Genomic DNA, 26,370 nt, shown 5'->3' on the forward strand with positions numbered 1-26,370 from the left:
ACACCCACAGCACGACGCCAAACTCCAGGCCCTGACATCTGCACGGAGGTCCGCGGGAAAGAGACTTGTCTGAACGACTGGGACCACCCTCCAGTAGGCATAATCTTTCTGATTATTTTGATCCATGGGGTTGATGTCTGATAGCTGATTTATCCAATTCTAAAGTCATAATCTCTCATTTACGTCAGGAACTAACTCCATTTTAATAACCTAACTATTATTCGTTCCCACCATCACTCCGTTTTTGCTCAGAAATCCTGTTCATGACATCCATGATCCATATACTATACATGTATACACGTATAGTTTATACCTTTAGTAAATATTGTTCAATATATATCCTTATGTACTTGTTTTTGTGTATTTCCTGGAGTATATTGAAAGAAAACATTGAAAGCAGAAGTCACGGTTCAGACTATGTTAACTAATCACTTTTATGGGCTGTACAGCCTATTGAAATTAAATATTGATTCTTTCTGCTAATATGAATCTAATCCGCTACACAGGTGAGGTGGGCGTGGCAGCCAGACAGAAAAAAACATGACACACCCTATGCCCCACATCTCAGTTCACAAGACCTGGATGTAATAGACCCTATACATATTAGAAAATCATTTCCAAATCCATTGTCAGATTAATGTTGGAGTTTTGAGATACTCTGTGTGTGTGTGTGTGTGGGGGGGGGGGGGGGCTTACTTAATCTCCTCCATACAGGGCCTAGATCAAAGATATGGGTGTATGACTTTTGAGTTGGCTTTTATCTGATTTTACTACAACAAATAGTTAAAATAATATCAAGATATTTAAGTGAATTCATATTTTTTTTACATTCCTTGGCCAATTTATTTTAATTTAGTTTAGACTGTGTTTGCATAATCCTGGATAAAGAAAATCAAAGCTCGACAATAAAAATTTTTTGCCACAGAGCATATTAATCACCCCGTGTGTAAAGATTTATATCATAAACTGATACTAAAATAAACACTAAATAAAGTGATGCAAAGAAAATGACAACCAACTCTGACTGCACTTGCCCTCTAGACCTGAAATTAAGTTATTTTTCCAATATAATGAATTCTTGTTGACACATTATATCCTGACAACTGTAACTTAGGTTTCAACAGTATCCCACGTTTGTTTATGGCTGTGTATTGTTGCTTGCTTGGACAGAGAGTTCCTCATAATGTTAAAATACTTTCAGATTATATTTTATTTCATCATATTATATGAGCATGATGTCAATTGATAGATGATCTACAAAAACACTTGAGACAAAATGCCCCTGAGATAAAATGGATTTATTAGCAAGAGGTAACTGGGAAACATATTTTTGTTTATTTGTTGTTATTATCATCTTCATATCTTTTATTCTGTTTTTTTTTCTTACAAAACTGGGAATATTTCTTAAGCTGTGGAAACATGAGGGTTGAAAGATAATTTTCATACCACTGGGTATTGCTAACAGCAAAATGTTTATTTGTTTATATACCTTATAAGAGTATGTGCATGTATAAGTGTATACAGTATAAGTATATAGTATTATTCTGTCTGTGAAGGTGTTGCATGCCTACCACATGAGCTTCAAAAGTGTACTGTACATACATAGTAAAAATACATACAAATATTCACAGAATAAGCACTACATTACTATATTCCTGCTAACAGAAATGGTTATAGACAGGATTACAGTATAAATGCAAAACACTTTGAAGTTGTCTCCTACCTCTAAGTCATGGTTTCAAGACCACACTGTTGTAGCATTTTGTGTTAAGCTTGAGATGCAACTTATTTTTGAAAGGATTACACAGTTCCACGTTGAGAAATATGCCAGGTTGCATGTACAAAATGTACAGCACATCTCAGTGAAGTGAATTAACAACAAAGTACAAAATACTTTCCCATGTTCATATAAAGAGCAGGTCACTCTCTCTTATACTACTACAAAAATAGTGTTTGAATGCTGCAGGCAGAGGTCATTCACATACATTTTATCATAAGTTTTAACAGCAATGCATATAACAGAGTGATATACAGTCACGTTCCACAATCACTGGAACAGCAAAAAGGACAGATTGTCTTTTAATTACAGAAGAGCAACAACCTTTTACTCTACAGAAGTAGAACCCGAACCTGAAGGTACAACACTTACCACATCGCATGGGATCTTTCCAATTTATCAATAGAAAAAAAAAAAAAAGAGAACCCAATGAATTCAAGCGAAGGGAAAACTCGCCGAAATGTACTAGTGTACTTTAAGTTTAAATTAGATGACTAATCTATCATCTTAAATCAGACCAATCGCAAAAGATGTAACCGTTTTTTTGTTGTTGTTTTTTTTAATCACCGTTTTGTTAAACTGATTCTAGAGATTTAAGTGATGAGACTTGAGGCACCTCATCTGCCAACAGGCTACGAAAGGAGCGTATCGCTTTACAAGAAAGAAACAAAACATTTTCAGTTGATAATAACATATACTGTATGTTAGAGCAGAGGTTCCCAACCCCTGGGCTGTGGACCGTTACCGCGCCTTGTAACATGTACAACTGGTACCAAAACAGTTTTAATCATCATAAAACTATAAAAAAAAAAAATTAAGTTTATGCAGACTTTCCTGCATATTTCATCATGCCCCGTTACATTTGATTTATAATTGTCAACATTTGTAGTTGTTCTTAAATTTGCTCTACGGATACATTCGCATTGACAGTCCCAGAAACAATACTCACATTTTTAGCCATGCTGGCAGCATGTGAGACCCTCTGAGGGAGCTCTTTGCTACAGACTGTGGGTCATTTTAATAAATTGGGACAGATATCTGCCTGCTGACATCGGTGATCTCTTGACTTTCCCATTAGCAACAGCAGCTCTGTTATATTTGTTGTGTTTAGTTAAACATCTCAACAACTGTGGGATAGATTGCCATGAAATTTGGCACATAAATTAATGTGCCCCTCAGGACGGATTGTAATAACTTTGGCCCTCTCAACTTTTTATCAGGTCAAACTTTTTACTGATACTTGCAGAACCAACAACATTCCCATCAATTTCACTCGTATGTTTATTGCTAATTAGCGGATATGTGCATGCTATAACATTAAACTGAGATGCTAAACATGGTGTTCAGTATTCCTACCAAACATCAGCATGCCAGCATTGTCATTTTGAGCACGAAGCACCGTGCCACAGAGCTGCTAGCATGGCTGTAAATACTAGTTAATAAAATGCTGAGTTTGTGAAGTTACCAGTCTGTCATCAGCACTTTTCAGCATTCACTTAGTATTTTTTTTTTTTTTTAAATTTAGTAAATAACCACAGTTAGACCCAGAGCCCTGCTTTTTGTTTAGTGACAGACTCGGTTGTCACAATAACCCTGTCAACATAAAAAAATGTGAAGTGTTGAAACAGTTGGGAACCCCTGTCTTTAGAGTCGTGAGCTTACATGAACATACAAATCCCTCTTGTTTTGTTTGGGAAGCAGAGAGACACTTATGCTTTGGATACCTTGCTGTCATTTCCTCTGATCATTGTTCCCCATCTTTAAATACAGGTGTATTCTCTGTGCTCTTTTACCTGATTTTTATGCAGTTCATTTTTACAATGCTACATTGGTTGCAGAGAACTTCAGTCATCAATAAAACTCAAGCCAAGAGAACAACAGCCAGCAGCACAAGTGCTCAGAAAGTGCAAATTTGACACGGTATGACATAATGCAAAATAATGTCATTGGTCACTAAGAAGACACAGTGCATGCGACTAAAGTGACCTCTATTATTATACTTGAAATACCCCAAAGGAAAAAAAAAAAAAAAAAATCCTTTAGGCAGGTGTCATCATGGCAACGAACCGAAAATATACACTAAAATGTTTTGTGTCGTCAAACAACCTTAAACATCTACTGTACAGAAGAGCAAATATCGCAAACATGTACAACTATACAAAATGTCAGTGTATGTTAACTCGTGTAATATTAACAGAGAAAATAATGTGGAGAACCACCTTTCCCATCAGTTGGGCACTTTAGGCTCAATTCTGAGTGAGGCTTCGTACATGCTTTCTTCATCCAGAACAGAGCTCATATCCAGTAGATACTGGGCTACCTGAAACACGACAAAACAAAGGCAAGTTTAAGGAATTTTCTCTATGAAATCAATCTTTTTAAACAGTACAAAACAACTCTGTTAGCCAACTACAACACATGCTACCACAGCAGCATGTGTCTCTATTATAGTGCATGATCGGGTCCATGAATGAGAATATTTTTTTCCCACTTTATTTCATTTAGCTAATTTTAGATGTCCAAAGAAGAAAGTTACTTGGAACTTTACAAAGCCAAATATTAGACACATTTTGTAAACAATTAATATATTTGATCTGTTCTATCAATGTTTTCCCCAAGTTTCTATCCTGTCAATTGTCTCAACCTTGTCAGCAACTGGTCTATGGTCTGTGCATTCCTTTACCTTTGGTTGGAGGTCAATCTTGTATGATGTTTGTTGAAATTGCCTGATTTCTCTGATGATGTGAGAAATCTGAAAGAAAGAAGTGTAAGAACCAGGATGTTAACTTCTGAATGTGAATGTGAATATTAGTTTTTGGTATGAGAGGTGAACAAACATCTCACCATCCTCATCTTTGAGAAGTTGACCAGGTTGTCTTCGGTGTAGTTTGGCGTTCCCTCCTCAATGAAAGCCAGGTCAGTGAGGTACATCCCCAGATAGGGAACACAGGGAGGGTCACAGCTAGTGGGGGAAAAAAAAAACCCACTCGTCATCTACTTGTACTGCATATTTGGTTTATCAATCTGGCTCGAAACAGTGTCCTTAAACTGAACTCACTTCTTCAAAGCCTCTCTCAGGTTTTTGAACCTCCCCTCTGACGAGACCAGCTTCTGCAGTTTGTCAATCAATCCTTTTGTCTTGGAAAAAAAAAACAACCAACATGAACACATTTAATAATTTTAGTACGCACATCAAAAAGACACAACAAAGCAAACGATGTGTGTAGAGATAGGCACCTGCTTGGAAACCTTGAGCCAGGTTTTCTTGAGACGGAAAACAGAGCTGCGGTTCAGTGAAGAGGTGATCTCGAGCACAGCGTTGTAGTTATGCAGACAGCGGCAGATGTCAGCCACAGCCACCCATTTCTCTATGACTACTACCCGAGTGACCACGTCCTCACAGTGCAGGATCTCTGTGGCAATAAGGTTACTTACCTTGGGGAGGAAGGAGAGGGAAAGAAGTAGTTTGAAAAATCAATACAAGTTACAGATGATGATTTGTGCCTTTTTGGGACTTTTTAAATTGGAACATACATCATTGAAGTGCTTTGTAGTTCTCATGATATATGGTGTCTTCTCATTTTTGTCATTCTTCATCCAGCCTTGTCCAAAGAATTCCCTGTAAAGTGAGCAAATCAGAAAAAGGTGAACGATAAATTGGTGTGTGCGTGTGTGTTCTTCTTGGCCACAGATTAATTGAGATGTGACGGCACTCACTCATATGGGATGACCTTGAACACTAGGTGGTCCAGCAGAGTGAGCTGCTCTGCAATTTCCAATGCAGAGTGGTTCTCAAAGGAATCAGCTTTCCCTCCTCCAACCTAAGAGACACAAAGCAGCGTTACGACTTCACCAAGCAACTTAGAAGGCAAGTCAAAAATATAACATTTATGCACATTTTAATAAAATTAGTTATCTTGATGTTGGTAAATGGCCTAAGAAAGCCTGATTGCTTCACAAAGTACAGCAAAAATGATGAAAAGGAAATATTTAATAGTTTCATTTCCAGGTTTCTTTGAACTGAGCAAGAGTTCAGGGATTCTGATTTTTTCAGCCTCTTCAAGTTTTGGATGAACCTGTAAGACCTTTAAGGAGGCAAATCTACTTCTCAATTCATGTAAATTGGAGTGCTATTCTCCATTGGCATTAATTGCTTCTAGCATCATTTTGTGTTTTCTGGCTGATGGAGATAAAGGTGGATATATTTGCCATGTTTCTGTTAAAGTCTTGCTTCTTACCTCTATCCAAATCTGCTCCATGATAAACAGATGCTGTCTGAGATCACTTTGTATTACTACAGTATATGCTGTGCTACATTTACATTTTTTTTAAAAATTCCTGTGGATTTAAAAAAAAAAAAAGTGCTTTCTGTTAACAACCCCACAATGCAGTGCTCAGTTTGCTGACGAGCCATCAGTAGCAGCCTCTGACTTCACTCACTAGTTGGGTCACGTCTTCGAGGGTGATCTGATTATCACCATGATCTTCCTGCGTTAAAGTCCTGACAGACAGGAAAAAAGGTCAAGCTGTGAAAGTTGTACGGCATAATGAGTCAATGAAATATGCCGAGCAGTACTTATCGGTACCTGATGATGTTGGCTGCTGCTTTCCTCTCCTGGGTCAAAAGTTCAGGATCGTGCATCACTTCCTCCAGGAAGGCAATAACTTTAGTCTTCAGCTCGTTATTACTGTCAAAGTCCTGAAGAGACAAACAGGTTGCTTAATATATACTGTAGAGTTCTTTATGTTGTTGGTCATAATTAAACAAAAACTCTTCATTAAGATTAGTTGTTAATTTGAGACATTGCTGCAAATATATTTTTAAATGTCTCCTGAAGTGACTCAAATAAGCCTTCTTTGTGTTACTACTACGATACTATACTGTAGTCGCGGGTAAATGTGACATATCACCAATCAAAGGCAGTGTTAATATTATGGTTATTCAGCATTGCAGCCAGACTGCAGGTATAAACTGCACGTAAACGTGATCTAAACTGTGTTTTACCGGCGAGTGTTTGGACACCCAGTGCCTCAGCACATTCAAGACTCTGTTGGTCGCAGCTCGTCTGATCACAAACTCTTTGTCTCCGTTTCTCTGATCTGTTGGAAAACCTGCAGAAAATATATGACATGAGAGGCAACAAAGATTACCGATGTTGTGCGACGTCGATGCCCTGCAGCTGAAGCTGGACTGCAGTTCTAATGGGATGATGGACAGTGGATGTGTGTACCTGTACTGGCGAGGGACATCCGTCGATATTTTTCCTTGGTAGGGGTGCCCTCATTGGCTCCAGCTGTAGCAATAGCAAAGGCGGAGGCAGCAGAGAGGGCGCTGCGGTTGCTGTCCAGCTCTCGACACGAGGACATCACCATGCCATTGTTGTAGGAAAACAAGGAAAACTCTACAGAAGAGCACAGTTTTTAAAAAAAAAAAAAATCTGAAAACTGGCAAGGTAAAAGATAAAAAGCTGTACAATTGATATTACTGAGCATGGCTGAATATGTATTGACTGCAGAATGGTGCGCATCTCTTTGTACAAGCCTCCACTAGGGAGCACTGCAGACCAACACAACAGTTTCCCTCCAGACTTTCCTTTACAAGAGGCTTTGATATTCAAGATGGTTGCAGCTAAATATAGCCACCAAATATCAGCATAACAGAGGAATCAACAGATTCTCTGCACTCTGCTATGTTTAAATCCCGGGAACATAGACAGACCGTAAGCAGCTAAGAATCCTACCCACTGCTCCACAATTTCAGCTAATTCACACATTCAAAAGCAGGCTTTGCTTTTAAAATCTATTGTGCAATTTTGTCATGAGATTCAGAAGGCCCAGATAATCTTGGCTCCAGCGAAACAGCCTCATTACCGGGGGCGGCAGGGAAAACACGCTCTGGATGTAGTTGCTATGACACAAGTTTCCCTAACACCTACTGAAGCCAAGCTTTGGCTTTCCCTGCATGTTCATAACCATCGACCAACTAATATGTTTCACAATGGCATGTTTTTTTTGGCCTTGCATAAAAGCTATCAACCCATCAGCCATTGCAAATGATGGCTAAGTGAGAGCTTGTTTCTTTTAAAACAATTAATCTGCCTCTTTCAGAATGTAAAATCAGGAGTATTGTCAGCTGCAGGCTTTGTTTTTTATTATGTGTTAAATAAATTGGGGGCTAACTGGTGGGGGCTCTGGATACAGGTGCCATTTCAATGTACAGTTTACAAGCTTTGATATCAGACATTTAATTTGAATTCATGTCACTCGACATGTCTAGGACACAATGTACCTGACGAGTTTTTGCATTTGATATTTTTTGGTGTGGTTGGAGACTTGGTGGGAGACGCTTCTGGGTCTCCGTCATCACTCTGGTTTTGATCATTATCAGTTTCTTCTCGTACGGAGAGATCTGTATCATAACAAATGTAAGGTAGTAAATTGTGAGGTCGTTGAAAACATAATTACAGCAAAGCAAAGTTGGAAGAAATCTGCTGCGAATGGCTGCACCTGACCCACCTTGTTTAGACACCGAGGTGTCCTCCACCTTGTCCTTCTTGTCCTCTCCCTCATCAGAGATTTTGCTCGTGATAGGGCTGGACACGTAGAGTTTGTTGATGTCCAAGGTGGTCTTGCTGAATGGAGAAACGGAGGAGTACATGCTTGCATAGCCGTTTGAAGAGCAGCTGAGGGCAGCCAGGTCAAGAGCTTTGCCCCCAGTGATGATGGGGATGTTGAGGGAGAGCTTGCGCCGGCGGTTCGGGGATGAGTTCTTGGCAATGGCTAGAGGAGGAGGGGAGGAAAACTTTCTGCTCGCCCTGGGGGAGCTGGGAGGCTCTCCATACAGGAGTTTACTGTTCTGACTGCTGGCAAAGAATAACTCCAGAGACCTGCATCAAGGGTGGACACGTACATTGGATTTTAGGACATAGGAATTTGGCAAACCTACTCTGTTTTAAGAGCTTAGCTACACAAACAACACCTCCATAAATAATTTATGCAAACTAAGTTAGCCCAGCAACCAGAAATCTCTTTGCAACGTCATCTCGATGTTTTAGCGAAGGATGCAGGCTGCAGTGTTTCAGAAAACCTCTCCCACTCCCTGCCACCCTCCTGGCGACCTCACGGGTTCCCATAAATAGCACAGCGAGTGATACTGCGCATGGCCGCTGCTGACACAAGCAGCCAAGTGTAGGTGTCTCACAGTGACATGACAAGTGCCATGGGAGAGCATGCTGCAGGGCGTAGACATAGAGAGCTCCCCCTGATCTGAACCCCACAGTGGGGCCCTCTGTCAATATTTCACACTATGGATCTTCTGCAGACAAGGAGAAAGAAAGGGAGGGGGGGGTGGGGTCCTGCAGCATTGAGGTTGGTTGCCATAGAGCGACAGAGACCAGTTGAGACACTCCCAGGCAAACAGTAGGGACTGGACCCAATTACTGACCTCAACCGATGAACACGCATAAATATACAAATGTACACTCACACACACATGCATGGTGTTACAGAATCGGCTTCTTCTCTGTGCTCACATTAACAGACACAAACAAAACTTCCAAGATCAATGGACTTCCAGGTTTCCAGCATCACACACAGTATTTCGACACAAATTTTGTCCTATGTGACACACACAATAAATGTCCCTGAACACCACACAGACTTACTGTTCATCCTCTAACTCGAAATCAAATTTAAGTTTGCATCATGACATGACAATAACTGTTCAGTGTGGTCAAATGGGTAGTCTAGTGATTCCGTTCGACAGTTTTATAAAGTTGGAGGACTTGAAGAAACAGGTTTCCGGCATGTTTGGTCATTTGTTATGTGACCATTTGGAAATGTATTTACAATAGGATGTTGCTAGAACTGCTATTCGAAGTCACCGACTCGGGAATTTGTCAATTTTGGTTTTCCAGGAGAAAACATCTCTACTAATTTGACAACACAGGCACAGCATCTAGAAATAAAACACTGCAACAGCAGTGCGCTGAGCTCATAGGGCCACCACAAATTCTTCTGTCCAATCTCATAAATTAATTTGTGCAAAAACGTACAAACTATAATTTTTTTGAATAAAAGCAGAGAGAAACACTTCTTATGGTTGCAGCTAAACCCAAAAGTTTGACATTCCAGCTCCTTGGCTCCTGGATTTGCATCACATTGATTAGGGGATGACAAAGCTCCACATCCTCATAAATCAATCTCATCTTTATGCACAATAGCAAGCTCTGGAGGGATGCCAGACACCTCTAATAAGATTGTTTTTTTCTATTGTAAGTGCTGTCAACAACCTCGCAACACTCAAGTCTGTCTAAATGTAATGTGACTCACCTAGCAGGGATGGCACTGATAGGCTTCTTGTAGATGGTGATGAGTTTATCTAGCACCACATCAGCGGTGGTGAAAACGCGATACGAGTGCAGGAAGGTGTTGAGGAAGTCGATTGAAAGGAAACGGAGATCAGTCAGTCTCTCCAGCAGGCGCTCGACGCTGGCGTAGCGGATCTGCAGCACCTTGCAGGAGTTCATCATCTTACTGAAGCGGATATCCACATCATCACAGTACAGACTTGAATCTGACCTGTTAACAAAACGGACACAAATCAGAAAAAAAAAAAAAAAGCACGAAAAACAGGAGCAACTGCACATGCACAGAGTTACATGCAAAAAAAATAGCTTACTTGATCATCTGTGGTACTGTGACTTTGGAGTTGTCTTCAAAGGCGTTCATCATCAGGCCATTGCAGCGGATGTTGTCTATGCACTGCAAGACACGTGCAGTGGAAGTAAACGGACAGGACAGAGGAAATGTTAGTGAGCTCTAACGTGCGGGCTTTCGGCCGACATCCTCGGCTTCTTGTCTGACTGCTGGAGACTGATATGTGTTGACATGCCTGGCTGATGTCACTGGTCCATGCAGACTTCTCCTGCCTCGAGGAGGCCACCAGGATGACTGTGAATGACTGGCTGTCCTTTGGCTCCACGACAATCTTGAAGTCCAGGTGCTCCATGTCCTGGCCACTCTTGTCTGATTTTGCTTTGAGGGGAACACGAAGACTGCATGTCATTTTGTCTGCAGATTGACACAGCTATACAGTAAATACACAAATATGTTGATTAAAGTATACTGCAGCAATTTTTCCAAAAATATTTCTCGAAAAAAAAATCCAACATTTGGTAAAAAAAAAAACAGGGCAGTCTGTCTATCATCGCATCATCCTTTTAACAATAATAATTCTTATTTTATTTTTAGTCTACCACTTTCTGGTGATACTTCCTACATTTGTAGCACTATTTTTCAATTCTTCCAAATACAGATTATTCAATGTTAATAAATTCTAGCTAACTGTAGTCATCATATGTTATATAAAACACCATACATGGTACATATGATGCATAGGTCTGTGAGCTAGGATATAAATTAAACACTCACATTCATCATCTGTCCCCTCAGGGTCCTCCATAAGAGTGCAGTCTATAAGTGAGACTACTCCATTCTGCAAACGGCATACAATATACGTTTAGTTTCTTCACACCAGCCTCATTTGACTCAACATCACGCAGCATTGCATAATATACCAGACATTTCCATAACAAATTTCATTATTTGACTGCTACTGTAAATTTGAAACTTCTTTTGAAATATCCATCAAAGTGAGCAGAAGTGTTGTTTTGAAAGGGTTCAGCAGCATCTCTACTGCTTACACATATACAACTAATTTAAAGGAAGTTTTTTATTTGTTTGCTTTTTTGTGACACCTTTGTGAAAGGAATAATAATCAATTGCAAAGTGTCAAATCCAGCGCAGAACACGGTGAAGAACTCGTCAAAAATGGGTATATGATGTTCTTTATGACTTCTTCACTATTAGCAAATGCTATTGGGAATGTCTTTTAGATTTCCGGCATGTAAAACACGCCTGGCTTCAAACCCCACTGCGAGCTTTTTGGAAACAAAGCTTTTTGTTGGGTTGATTTTGGTCATATTTTCTTCATTTTTGTGCTTCTAGCAGTTAACATTGTTGTATGGTTTCTTTTTTGTCTGTTTTGTGTTTGTTGTTGTTATTATCTACTTTTTTGTGCTGTAGTATGTCTCCAAAGTTAATACATCTGACTTCTTTTTAGTTGTTAAAAAAAAATCATTCATCATCATCATCATTTCACATACAGTGCTTCTCTGACTTGAAAGACCAGGGGGTAGAGGTTGATGTAGTGATGTGACATACTATAGGGAGTTTGTACAGGGTGTTTTATTGTGAGATTTTCTCTGCTTTTCCTTTGTCTGACTTCCTGCCCACCTGATCTGCTCTTCTGTCAAAAATAAAATAGGCCCGTATTTTTTTTTATAGCAAAAAACGTTGTAATAGTACTTATGGTCAGCAATTTCAGCAATTTCACAGCAATAGCCAAACAGGGTTCAATTTCATGAAAGTCTTACAGATTTTGACTTGTAAAATGTCTCAGAAAAAAACAACTACTTGGAAGGCCTTTATTTAAAAGCTTTTTGGCTTTTTTTTTTTAGATCCCAAACATCGATTACGCTGTAAAGTAGAATAACAATACACCACTGCTCCATTACACAAATCATAGTGACATAAAGCAGCTGGTTTCAAACATGTTAATGAGCCTTTGTGTGTAAGCTTGTATGAGCACATATAGCTCCAGTGGTCATTGGCACTGATAAAAACCACAAAATCTCTTTCATCTGCTGTCAGATAATTTGTTCACTTTAGCTCAGACATTCAGGGCTTTGTAAGATTGTGATGTTGGAAAAAAAGGAGCAGCGCCACTGCCAGTTTAGCAGCTCAAGCCCACCTTGGTGAGATGAAGCTTTCCCCCAGAACCCCTGGTGCAGATGATTAAATGCTTGGAGAAGAGAAAGCACTGCCTCTCCCCCTCCTTCTTCAGAGACAGAGAGCCTAGTCGCCCACGGGTGATCTTGCCCTTCTCGCTCATTGGCACCTGGATGAGAGAACCTGTATGCAGAAATCAAACAGTGAGTGCAAATAGAAGCAAGAGGGAGAAAGAAAGAGTGATATATGTATAAATGGAAAAGAGGCAAGGATAGGGGAAGAAAGAGCAAGGCATCACTGGATAAACTAAATATATCAAACTGCTTGTCTTGCCTCCCTCTACACGCATACATACATGTACAGTCACGAGACACTAAGGATTAAATATTCTACCGTTTGTTTCCTCGTCCGTTAAGGCCTGTTGGGGACGTGTGACATTTAAAGTCCCAGATTCATCATCAGTTTGCTTTAGAAGAGTCTAATTACACTTAGAAATTAAAGACTCTCTTCATGAGGAGCACATGTTGTTCCCCAGAGAGAGAGAGAGGTGGTTCTTTTCTTTTTTTTTTAAACGGGGTACCCTCCTCTGAGTACAGTGCAGAAGATGTGAGATCAGACATGTAGAGGGACATGGTTGTGATTTGGCTTTCCTGTGGAAACGCTGGGTTCTGCAGTACAACCCTTGAAGGTGGGAGTTACCTTGTCTTACAAACGTCTGGCTGGTGTCGAGGAGAATCTCGCAGCCCTCTACAATCATCCGCTCTATTGCCAAGTTCTTCCTGATGTTCTCGGTCTCGCTCACTTCGTCGTGCATTATTCTAATAAAAGGGACATTTCAGCATTCTCATTTGAAGTCTTCGGCTTCACAAGAAATTAGTATTTTGAACACTTTAATGCCCTGGATTTTGCCTTTAAAGTTACATACATCTTATTGGTCAGGGCTGTTATGAAAACTGGGCAACCAACGTCAGTGGTATTTTGTCATTTGGCACATTAATATGAAAGCATATATGGAACCAAGCCATGTCACACGATCATTTAAGATGTCTTTTTTTATTCTGTACCTGGAAAGCTCCTCCAGCTTAGATTTGGCATAGTCCAGACTGTTTCTCTCTATATGTTCGTGAGGTGTGTGGGCCAGAAGTTCGTGGAGAGTAAGGATGTAGCGGGGAATCTAGAGAGATAGAACAGAAAGCAACAGGGGAGTCATACTCACTTATACGATCTTACATGCAACCACAACCAACACAGGAATACACACGTGCCAGCGTAATTAGAAAGTAGATCAGTGGAGAGCACAATCTACACTCATCAGCACAATTTATTATCAACACAGCACAGCCTGCAGAAGGCCCCAGCAGACTGTCAGGAAACTGCATGCCTTGCCAGAAAGGAGCCATTATTAAAACCTGAGCTCTAAAAACAACCACTTTTTATAGACATGAAAAACACAACAAGGCTTTTCTGAACCAAAGCAGATAAATGCCTGCAGTTTCTGTTGTTAATCAGTGATGCTGCAATATGGAGCATCACTAAGATAACCAATGGGGCTCACAAGGGAGGTGGGTCTTTAAAGCCAAGCGCTGACTGAGTCACAATGGCCAGAATACGGGACAGAAAAACATTAATGAAAATGGAGCTTTAGGCCAAGTGGAAATTGGTCAAATTTTGTTATGTTTTTATTTAATCCTACTGTCTCCTCAGATAATATTCAGATCTCCTCACTTTTTGCACGCATTGTGCCCTCTCTCCTTGTGCTCTCTTAATCTTTTATATGGTGCCTGGCAAACATCTTGCAGGCTGCCATATGTATTTAATCAGGAGTGACTTCTAGTTCTGTCTAGCTACTCTACTACAGGCTGTTGCAGAGATGGTTGTCCTTTCTGCAGGTCTTTTATCTCTGCAGAGGACTTCTGAAGGTCTGTCAGTGCTTTTGCAAATTTATGCTGTGAAATGTTTTGTGAATATCTCAACTTAATATCTAACTAATATTAACAATCCAGAAGGAAATAAACAACAAATGTAGTGTTAGGTGTTCAATTAAAACACCCGTCAGTTGGCTCAACAGTGAGAGTCGGTTGCAACCCGACAGAACAAACCTAAGACTGAAGTCAAAAGTTTTATGGTCCAAAGTGACACGTTTTAGATGTATTAGAAAAGCATGGTGATGGACTGTTTATTTACGTTTGCCTTGAAAACACTTTAAGCTTTGAACATCCACAAAACAAAGTAGCCAAGTGCTTTGCAGACAGCTACAACTGGGTATCATTGGCATAGCAATAGCCATCTAGTATTAGGTTGGTGAAATATATGGCCCAAGGGTAACATTTATACATGGAGAGAAGAACTTGGCTTGGGTTGTGAGAGCATAAAATTAACGACAAAATCTGGCTCCAGGCTGCACCTCTGCAGCAAACAAATGGGTCTGCCTTTATTTCTTGTGTATATCAGTGAGACAAATGGGCTAACCTGAAACATGGGGTAGGTGAGGAAGGTCTCCAGAGTCCTTTCCTCACAGTCGGGCTTGGCCTCGTACTGCTTCAGCAGCTTGTCAAAGTCTCGGTTCTGCTTGCAATGAGCCAGGATCTGTAGGCTATACTGGTGGTTCCTCACAAACTCCTGGTAGATGTTCAGCATGGGCAGCAAGATGTCGAAGAGGTCAGCTGTAGACAGATCAGTGACGCAAACATTAGCGAGGGCTTCTTCTGTGGTGTAACTCGTTATCGCCTTTAATCATGCCTCAAACTGAACAAACTTCAGGATGGACGCATTATGAAAAAAGATCATTCTTACCCAGCACTAATGTTGGCCAGCTCGCTATTCTGGCTTTTAGACCCTGGTAAAATATCTGATGCAGAAACATGATGGTTTCACTGAAATAAAAAAAAGATAATGGAAAGAAATATTCGTTAAACTATTTTTTTTTCTCACATCTAAGATAAATGACGAGTTTGAGTTAATAATTTTGATGATACCCTGTGAAGTTTGATTTTCAGTCTCAAATTTCAAGGTGATTGAATGACACTGTGGCTTAATTTTGGAATTGTCCAAAGAGACTGCATTTTTATTGTACTGGATTGGAGCTGGAGGACTATATCAGCTTGGGTGACTGTAGTTGTGTAAACAACCAAGAAAGGCTAATACATTTAAAATTCAGCATTTCTTCTTTTTGTCAGCAAATTCCAACCAAGTCATTTATCTTTTTAAAAGGATGACAGATATGCAATCTGCATGCAGAACCTCAATTCCAGTAATTAATCCATCAGGGGAAAGAAAAAAAAAAATTAAATAGTCTTGGAGAAAAGTCTGTATTGAGAAAAGTGTCAGTCATCATTAAATGGCAGTCAATAGTCTGTAGGAAAACAGGAAGGGTGCTTCTGTGACATGCATATATCAGTATTTTATTGATGTTTAGCATTTCTGTGTAAACAGTGTTAGTATTGTGCACCCCGACAGTATCCTGTGTCCCAAGCTTCTGTCCTTACTGCCCAGTAGTTCTGTACGTGTTTGATTATAGGTCAGGTCGGATCTGATATTAGCCACAAAAACTGCCGTGCATTTGCAGTCAGAGTGGTTCGAGCAGGTTTTTAACACAAATACAATTTTGTGCCAAAATGATTACCAAAATTGCACTGTGCTGCCTAATCAGCATATCCAGTGTCTCAGCAGTCCCTCTCCTTCCACCTGGGCACAAACATGTTTGTTTGGTGCCAACGAATTACCAAACAGGTGCAGGCACAAAAAATAGACTGCAGGAAAATTGCATAGAAACTGTGTTTGCCTTGGTGCTGTCTTCAGGCCTGTGGAAAAGTAGAGCCCTTAGTCTCATATCATTTTAAAACTTAATTTTCTTAATAAAATGTACAAGTACGGCCAAACAAAAGTATTCATCCTCTCGGGACCATAAATGCTTGTCATAGCTTTTCCGTCTCTGATTTGGAGACGGTGAATATTTTTAGCTGTTGCACCAGAGAAAGGTCAGAGGGTGACCAAAAAACCTTAATTGTCAACAGCAAGTTTCTGTCACAGGAATCACTCGTTAGTTTTTACACAAACAGTACGTGGTCATGATTTTCAGGGTTTTCAGTAAAAATTGTTGCCATTTATCTAAGATAATATATCATTACTAATATTATAGGTGGTTTCCTTCTCTGCAGCATGAACCTCGGGTTTCATGACAAAGTCTGTAAGTGTACAACAGTTTTGTGAGCCTTTTTTTTTATTGTTTCCATAAGAGTTAAGAGATGATTTAGAAGATGATTATTTAACGTACTCTAACAATGTCAGTAATGTCGAATGGAGAACTGACCATAGATCTACATCTTTGCAGACATTGGATGAGTCTGCCACCGTTACCGTGTACAACATTTTTATAAATGCTTTTGCTGTATTTCACGAGTTATTTGTGGCAAAACCATCATTTGCTATGATTATCATCAAGTTTTTTTTTGTGGGGTTTATAGTACAGAAATACCTAGTTTGTAAACTATTGGATTACATGGTGATGAATTGTGTGTCCAGCAGCCTGAAAAATCTGAGCCCATTGCAATAACATTTTTACCACATGGATATCCTGTAAACTACAGCACAGATTTCTGAGTATTCATATTCATATATAACTAAGCTTTTGGCACTGTTTTTTTAAATTTATGATAGACCACTGCCTCCGCTATCCAAGTAGTAACTCCATCAGAACCACAGCAAAAGCTACCTCTCCTAACGGTCATCCTGGGGCCCGTGGATAGCAACATGAAAACATAATCACTAAGCCAACAGGTGAATGTACAATAGTTTCTTTTGTAATATAACTATTCTGGAGTTTTTGTACAATTAACCGGTTTGCTGCGTTTTCAGAGCTGCTGTTTCAATGCTGACTGAAATTGGTTATGCGAATATTTCACTGTGAACTAAAATCTTGCGTGCATGCACGTGTATCCTCATGTGTGCATGAAATACAGATACATCCAGGTTCTGGTCATAATAGCGATTCTCCACCTGATCACTAATGATCAGAATCTACCTTGAAGATGATTATGTTTTTCAATGCAAACAGAAGAGGTCTGTGGGACAAGATGAGCCAACCTGTTGAGGAATATGCTGCTGACATCATCGTGGGTGATCGGTGGCTTCTTGGAGCTGGCAGCCATGCGTAGTGGCCTCAGGAAGTTGTTCACCAGGATATGAAGCTGCTGGACGTACTCTGCCTCCGAGTCCAACATGCTGAACACCACCTGGTTCCTCTTCCTCATGCTCTCTGCATGAGGTGAGCGGATATAATCCTGGATGATGGTTTTCCACTTCCTCCTGCAAATCCAGCCTCGCAGAAAGCTCTGGACCTGCAGCACACAGGGAAGACGGTCAACACCGCAATATACAATCTATGACATGAAGCAACAAGTTTAGATGACACGATTTTACCTTTTTGATCTTCTTGATTTCTGAGTCGTCGTCAGTGGGGGTGGCTGCAGGGCTGGCATGTATCTTCTCGTTGTCTTTGAGCAGCCCAGAAATCTGCCACAAGAAAAGACTAATCATTCCCACTTGCAAACTTCTCTTCTTCACACTTACTGTAGCAGCATGTAAACAAAGTGACTGAGTCAACAGGACAGGGACCTGACAGCACTGTCAACACTGAAACATTAGCCTGACTAAACTAGCTGTGTTCACTTGGCTGGTAACTCAGCATTGCTTTTACTAGTATTTATTTACATTCATAATTACAATCATCATTTAACAGCTATATGTAGCAATCAAACTGTCCTGCATGTATGCTGACAGGAGGTAAACAGGTTGTTGAAAAAAATCTGGAGTTGCCTTGAACTGTTTGAAGCTTCAGTAAGTGTCTCCATTTACTTTGTAGACAGGGAGAGTTAATTGTCATTGCATTTCATAGAGGAGATGCAATATAAAGCAGTGTTCATGCATATTCAGAACATAATTTGATTTGAAGGATCACATTTGCACATTAAAGTAAAATGACTATTTGATCTGAAGAATACAGCTGGGAACACGGCCATGCTGGAGGCATTGTTTCTGAGAGGAGATGCAAAGTGGAGAGTGGTTGGCCTGAACACAACTCTCTTTGTGACGGGGCTGCGCTTCCATTTCTGTCCTCTCGCACGAGTTTCCACATACGAGACAAACAGAACAACAATCAGCATAATCCATCATTTTCCCACTGGCTCAGCTGTTATTTGTTGTGCTGGCAGGTCGAGGCGCAAATGGGACGCAGACAAATTTTGGTCAGGAATGAAAGTGCAATGTAAGAAGCAGTGGCAATATCGTATTATTGTGCCAGGAAGTCTATTTACAGCACGTCTGACTGATATTGTGTGTGGCTGCCACACATTTGTCTGTAGATGGAAAATCCCGTAATCCATGGCTATTGTAGTCGAGTCAAAGAGGACAAAATCTTGGATATTTTAACAACGCTCCCTTTAGTACTGCGGATACCAATACAGTAAATGGACCTCCATTAGAAGACCAAGCTCAGCCAGAAGAATCCAAACAGATACTCCTGATTATAGAAGTTGCTATCTGTATCGGTTTATGTGGGAAAATTGTGTTCGGATCTATACTGGAAATGGTTTTCTGCTGCCATGTGTACATTTCGTACATCTTTAACTGCCAACATTATATCCACAATAGCAAAATACTTTACCCATTTAACATTGAAACAGGATTTTATCGAGTATAAATAAAGGCTGTGTAATTGTTAATTGTCCCAGAAGAATAGACTTACTGGAAAGAGACCAGTAGGAGGTTTTAATAGTCGTTCAAAAAAGAGGTTCAGTTGGCCATGATGCCCGTTTTTTTTCTGAAAAACATGAGGTTGTGTCTGGAGGCCCAGATGAAAATGTCTGAAGTGTTAAGATTTGCACTGAATAAATAACAATCATTTGGTTTACTCTGATGCTGAATAATAATTAAAAAAAAAAAAAAGTGATTCTAAAAATAATTTTTAGCCTAGATCTGAAATAAAAAATTGCATCTTTTTTCCTGTATTTTAAAATGGATTTATGGGCTTTTGTCCCTAATGCACACTGAATATCCTGACGTTGCTGTACAAAGAGAATTGACCTGATGCTGTGCTTAGGTTTAACTGAGGTCGCGGTGGGACGCTTGTGGCGAGGTTTGTTAATCTGCTGTGGCCAGGGTTGGTCAATTTTACTATGTATTTCTATTTGTTTACATCCTGACTCTTGAGCGTAAAGAAATCACAGTGAATATTACCTCTGACTTAAGCCTTTCGATCTCTATTTCCCCATCTTCTATCTGTTGTCGAAGTTGCTTAGCAACTGTTTTCTCTGTCTCCACAATCTGAAGCAGATGAAGATACTTCTGCATGAGAGTCTCATGCTCGGTAGCCAAGTTTCTGTAACTGTAACAAGCACACACACACACACACACACACACACAGCTTGAATAATGAATTTCATACTGCATGTAGTTCCATCTCACATCAAAGCAATCAAGTTTTTCTTAATAACAAAGCATTTTCATCAAATGTCTGTTATTCCTCATATTTTAACCCCACTTTTGAAACCATGGCAACATTCACTACCAACTGTGCACATCAGTCAAAGATTACTTACCCTCCACCGACTAATTCAACTTCTAATTGCCATGTTGCACATTTCACTGTTGTGTGTACCTTTACCTGGCGTGTGATATGGCAGCCACCCATTCATCGCAGTCTTTTACATCTTCTGTGCGTAACTCGAGTGACTTTTGGTTTTCGTGGGTGAAGCTGACTGTGAAATAGTACTGAAACAAACGGGGGGAGAGGGTGAGGAGTTCAAGTTAGAAACAACAGGACTATCATTAACCTGACATGTTATATGTTCCACACAGAGAGGTGCATTCATTATGGGATGCCTTCTAGATAAATCTGTTACACCGTGGCTTGACTGAAGCTTCTGCACTGCTTTTGCCTTTGTGTTTGTTCCGCTGCCTCGCTGCCGCAGACATCAAGCGGGTGATTTAAAATCGCACAGAGCCTGGGGAAGCCAAATCTTCATCGCCCACCAGTGCAGTTGATGGAGCACAGTGAGGGAAGCCTCCCCCAGCTCAGTTCCTGGGATGTCTCTGGTTCCCAGGAGGAAATGCCATAAGACATAGAGGCTGGAGCCACGGCCAGTTACATAACTGTGCGGTACCTGTTTCCTAGCAACTCCAGTCAATGTGAACAGTTGTTCACAGCTGTTTTTGTTGCGTTTTTATGTGTCACTCGATTGTAGATTAGCTCTTTTCCTTTCACGCTGGACTGATTGTGATGGGTGAAATGAAGAACTTATGTGCTTTTGTTTTAACTTACTGATCATATATTCTGCTCATTTAGGAGTTAATACTTTAGGATATTTTGACGATTTTTTTTTTTTAAAGCATGATTGCTATAATATTTAGCATTCGTAACCCTTTTTTAGTTTGTTAAAGTGTCTCCTGTGGTTTAAGGGAGGATTATTACTTTGAGATCAGTAGTGGGGAAATGTAACTAACCATGAGAGTGAAGTTTCTCCAAAAAGAAAGACATTTTTAGAAGCTATGTAAGGAAACTTGCATTTTCTAATACATTTTGCTGGCATTGCTTTTGTGCTTATATTTAAATACAACTGAAAATACTCAACTTTTACATTTATCAGAAAACACACAAATGCTGCTAAAATCATCTGAAGTCTGAAGATATTCTTAAGTATTTTCTCATATGAATCATTTGAATTTATAAATAAACCTTGTCCTTTTATCTCAAATTTGCACATCATTTTTGTAAAGCCTTTTTTATGGCAGCTACATGTTGTAAACATTGCTTATTAGAAATAATATAAATCACAAAAAGTGAGCTTTGGATAAAACAAATCCAACAACTTTCAGTGACTCTTTCCTTTTGGACTATCCCGACCACGTTGAGTGAGACCAGATTCTAATCTTTGGCCTGCAGATGTTCAACAGGCGCCTATCAACCTGCAACTGATCATCATTCATGGATGACTGCTCTTCCATCTTCACATTCATTAGGCATCCATCATACCGTCAAAGAAAATCTATTTCCACCAGAGAGGCATGCATGTTGTTATAGTTTTCCCTCATGATCTCTGAGAGCACGGTGAACGTCTGGTGTCAGGCGATGTTAAGCACAATGTCTGCTATATATTTATGGCTGAGTCATGCATCTTTAAACATCCATACTGATATTAACAGAGGTCTGAGATATTGATAACTCCTTTGGTATTGATACATTTGTATTATATGAATGAACATTAGTCAGTCTTGCTTTGCCATGGATAAGAGTGAGAGGTAAAGAATTATTATCAGTCATGTTTTTATCAATTGATCCATGAGTAGAATAATTATCTTTGTTTAATTACTACTGTAATTACGGTTTTATTGCAGCTTTATTGTAAAAAGACTTTCCTGATCTGTATGATGAAATATGTACATCCTTGTATTCCCTGGAGACTGAAGTGATAGTAATAATTCTATTTTCTCTTTAATGAGGAGCTTTAATGTGGAAGTTAGTCCTCCCCTAACCAATGTCACTGACCCGAGGGTTGTTTCTTTTACTGCTACATATTAGCCAGAACTTTTGATTTTACAGCTCACTTTTTCGCCAGCCATCAGAGCCATCACTCAGCTTCTTGTGTACCTGGTTGAAGTGCTGCTGTTACTCAGTGTGAGCAAGCAGGGCTTTCTATAATTGGACTCTGACCCCTCCAAGGTACTACAAGGAACAAATTTAGCTCAGATAGTGCTCACATTAATAGGAGAAATGCGACACACTGCTGTTTTCTCTCTGTTACCCTGCCTCTTCCAACTGCATCATTCTTTAGGATGCAAATAAGGGTTGCCATAGAAACCTCAGGCTCAAACGCAATATCATTTTCACATTAACTGCATTTGAGTACAAGTACAATGTAGGGATTATGGTGGATTGATAAAATGTTGCCTCAAAACCATAAATCCAGGTAGGGATAGGATATTTGGGGTGTGTTTTCTTTATCCTTTTTAAGATATTTGTTTGTTTACACTGAGAGGTAACTCTTCAACAGCCTGTCATGTCAGTCATATTAGTTATATACTATTTGTGTGCCCGTGTGCTTGTGCTTTTACTCTGCGAGCAGGATTCGCAGTACAAAGAGATTCAACAAATTTTTGTGTGCTTTATCGTGAATTCAAGATGGCAGAGCTATGGATCAGGCTTTTCTCAGCATGCTCACATTTATGCATTCAAATTGGCACAATACAGAGGAAACGGCACTGCTGACAAAAAAAAAAAAAAAAAAAAAAAATTCAGGGAGTTTTTTTTGGTGCCTTTTAAAGCAACCGTGAGAGCACAACATTAGCCAGTGTGTTGCATTCTGCTTTGTCAGCACAAGGGCAGCTGTTCACAGGAAGAGCCTGGACTCACTTTGGATTGCAGCCCTAACTACAGAGTCCGGCACAGAGCCGGAGAGAGAGAGAAAGCGAGAGAGAGAGCAGAGGGAAGCTGGCAGTACTGGAGCATTATGTTACTCGACTGTTTATTCACAGTAACAGCGTTTACAAGCCAGTTAACGTTTCTACTCCAAGCTGCTGTGCTCCTAATTGAACAAGCAGCCAGTTGAAATCAAGCAGGATCAAGTAAATACTTCATCTGCAGATATTTATGATTTAAATTGACAAATCGTGCTACTGCGAATCATTCATAAGGAATTATAACGGTTACCATGTATAATGCAAATGTAACCTCCAGAACGAATAGTCCAGACTGGATAATTTCATTCAGGTCATCCAGATCCAGAGCTGACTGATCACTGGCACCCTGCTGCTTCCTGAGCCTTGGCTGTAATTTTATAAACTTACCACAAGATGGAAACCTTGAGACCACAACTTTTTTTTTTTTTTTTTGCATGTTTTATTGGTAGGAGCATTAGGTAGGCTATAACACTCTCCGCCCTAAAACGTCAAAAACATGATGACTGAAAGTCAAACGCAAAATATGTGACCAGCCAGAATGCAAATGATTCTCTTCGATAAGTACAGAGAACCATTTGCATGTCTTGCACCGCTGAAAACTACCTCAGCAGGTAGAAAAAAAAAGAAAAAAAAGAGAATCAAGCACAGGTTTGGTGCAACCTAGAAAAAAAAACGAAAAAAAAACCACTGCATAGCTTATTGCCAAGCTGCTGTAATATCATTAGGTGTTATTATTGTTACCTCATCATTAATGCCATGCATGGATTACATAACGTGCAATACAGCAATCTGGATCCTTGTGCTATTCTGCTGCACTGCATTTGAGGTCATCATGCGATGGGAAATCAAAGAAAATATGCACACACACACACACACACACACACACAAAAAAAAGACGCTTTGTTCGGAGTTCAAAGGCATTTGGAGCAAATGTTACAATCAGTATTGCACCCCTTCGGGGTTTTAGCAGGAAGTCAGAAAAACAATAAAACAGAGAAAAACAGAGAGAGCGGAGTATGTGCGTGTGCGTTTGTGTGTGCGAGCGCACGCGCACGCTCTCCCTACCTGCTTCTCCAAACACTCCTTAGCTGACAGCGAGGGTTTCGGTGAAGGCGCCCTGTCGCATACGCACCCCTCCAACAGGTATAATCCCGAGGGTCGAGAGCTGGACTCGTTCTCGAAATAAAAGAGCATATTCTGTAACAAAGCGAACCACTTGGTGTGCCATTTCGTGTTGTCTGAGCTCTTTTTGCTCAAGCACCCTCGTCTTGTGCCGTCCTTCTTTGCCAAAAGCCCCAGGTAGGTGACATGACCATCATTAAGTCGTATTCCCTTCTGCATTTTGATGAGGACACTTCAGCTGCACAGGGTGGATGGGTCGTTACATCCTTCTGAAGTCGCTCCAGAGGGAAAAAAAAAAACAAAAAACAAAATCAAATAAAGAAAGACAAGATGTTGACTTTCTGAATGCGGACCTCTTGCAGCAGGCTTGTCCACTCGGTCCGACGCATTCACCGTGTTGGCATTTAAGTAAAAAGAGAGGAAAAAAAAGAGGAACACAAGTCCAGCATCCTAAAATATTTCACTCCGAGCGCTTTGAAGGTCCACATGATCCGATGGTGTGGGGAAAAAAAAGAGGGCCGACAAAAACAGTCGCAGACGCAAGATGAGAGGAAAGGGGGTTCGAGGTTTGTCCTTTTCTCACATGAAATCTCCAGAAACCAGTAGGCTTGGTGCTGAGCTAGGCAGTGCTGGGTGAAGTCACATGACGCATGCTTGGGAAAGCAGATTTCAGGACCTTGGACAGGGACGTCTCAGCGAGATGCCGCATAAGTTCAGTTTCCTCTCAAGACATTCAAGTACTGTGGCTGTAGCAGGAAAATGGAAAATGTACAGACACTCAAAAGAGAGAGACCAACTTCAATGGAAACCAGCCATTTGGAGGATGATGGATCGTCGAATTTTATTTTAATTCACCTAATCTAATTAATTCTGTCATCTTTTAGCCGTCATTAAACATGACCACATTAACTCCTTTTTTGTTGCTTTTTAAAAAAAATAATATATAATATTCATAGAGATTTGTAAGTGGTTAGATATAACACTTAAAGTTTCTCTGTGATCATGAGCACATTTTAAAGGCTATACTGACAAGGAAGAATTGCTTTTCAATCAAAACACAAACAAACAAAAAGTAAAGCAGTTCAAGTCAAATAAACAAAAAAATAAGGTCCACCCACTCTTTCTGACTTTTCAGCTGCACCTCACCTTTTTGATGTGTCAACATAAAGGATTATACCAGCGTTTTTGTATGTTTTTCCCATTCACTACAAACCAGAAATAATGTACATCACTGACAACGATGATCAGGTATATTTGATTTTTATGTGTTCAGGTCAAGTTCAGTTAAATGACTCCCAGTGTATTCTGTCTGGAGTTATTCCTGAGTTACCACTTCATCTGTAACTGATGGCACACACAGTGGTCAGTGGAATTAAATATCGTCTAATAAGTCTGCAAGCTGATTTCCTGACTGACCTAATCAAATACAGCAGACATTTTAACTTAGAGTATTAAAAGTAGTTGTTTCTGTTCCCATTAGTGATGGCTCCGTTCTATTCAAGTGTCTCGGTGAACCATGACCGTGTGGCCACTAAAACCAAAGCACCTTGTTTTTGGTGCACAGCCCAAAGCACCTTACTTTTCATGGCTTGGCGAGGCAAACCGTGACACTGATATGGTGCCCTCGTGTGTTCTAAAGGGTTTATTAGGCCGCAGATATACTTGGTTTAAACTAGGCACTCTCATGTGCTTGATCGCTGCTTCGTCTATACTACATCGTTTGAAGCGTTGGTTGTGCACATCCTGTGTAATTTTTGCAAGGAGTCCGCAAGATGCAATATACACACGACCAGTAGGGGCGGCTTAGTGGCAGTATGGAGATGTGACGGGGTCAGGAACATGCAAAACTAAATGAAAACAAGTGTGAGACCGTCACGGCCTCGCACGGCAGAAAATGATGCCGATGACGTATTTTGTTAATCTGTGGTCTGAGAATCAGCAAAGTATCGACCCCCTTCAAACGCTGACATGTTTTTCGTTTAGGAAAACCGGGATGTTCTAATTATATTCTTGCTTCTTTGGTGTGCCTGCTAGTGGAGTCCTCCAATAACTTGCAGAGTACAGAGGCAAGTATGTGAGCAATAATGTTCACGACGCAAAGGGTTGTGAACGCAAACGCTTGGTTCAAAGGGAAACATCTCCAGCCTTGCATGCTTGGGTGTGATATCAGGTTGTAAATAGGTCTGTGAAAAAGGTCCATGGTAGCGCAGACAAACAATACAAAAAAA

The 26,370-nt window shown here is 40.2% G+C and overlaps 1 protein-coding gene across 1 annotated transcript; it reads right to left on the bottom strand.

The window, feature by feature from the left end:
- Positions 1 to 1,279: 1,279 nt before the first annotated feature.
- On the bottom strand, positions 1,280 to 24,850 carry rasgrf1 (Ras protein specific guanine nucleotide releasing factor 1). Its single transcript, XM_069162140.1, has 27 exons — positions 24,086 to 24,850; positions 20,229 to 20,335; positions 19,802 to 19,949; positions 17,987 to 18,079; positions 17,651 to 17,904; positions 15,362 to 15,441; positions 15,038 to 15,231; positions 13,633 to 13,742; positions 13,268 to 13,386; positions 12,591 to 12,751; positions 11,210 to 11,273; positions 10,671 to 10,813; positions 10,458 to 10,540; positions 10,109 to 10,357; positions 8,294 to 8,664; positions 8,067 to 8,186; positions 7,009 to 7,179; positions 6,783 to 6,889; positions 6,364 to 6,476; positions 6,218 to 6,278; positions 5,495 to 5,598; positions 5,312 to 5,396; positions 5,015 to 5,212; positions 4,836 to 4,915; positions 4,622 to 4,739; positions 4,461 to 4,529; positions 1,280 to 4,097 (listed from the first exon to the last, which is right to left on the bottom strand). The coding sequence occupies exons 1-27, from the start codon at positions 24,359 to 24,361 to the stop codon at positions 4,005 to 4,007; spliced, it is 3,771 nt and encodes a 1,256-aa protein (XP_069018241.1). The 5' UTR covers positions 24,362 to 24,850; the 3' UTR covers positions 1,280 to 4,004.
- Positions 24,851 to 26,370: the final 1,520 nt, after the last annotated feature.

The sequence above is a fragment of the Embiotoca jacksoni genome, unplaced genomic scaffold, assembly GCF_022577435.1.
Source record: "Embiotoca jacksoni isolate LCO1_2020_lvr unplaced genomic scaffold, fEmbJac1.0.p SCAF_3, whole genome shotgun sequence".
Classification (NCBI taxonomy): domain Eukaryota; kingdom Metazoa; phylum Chordata; class Actinopteri; family Embiotocidae; genus Embiotoca; species Embiotoca jacksoni.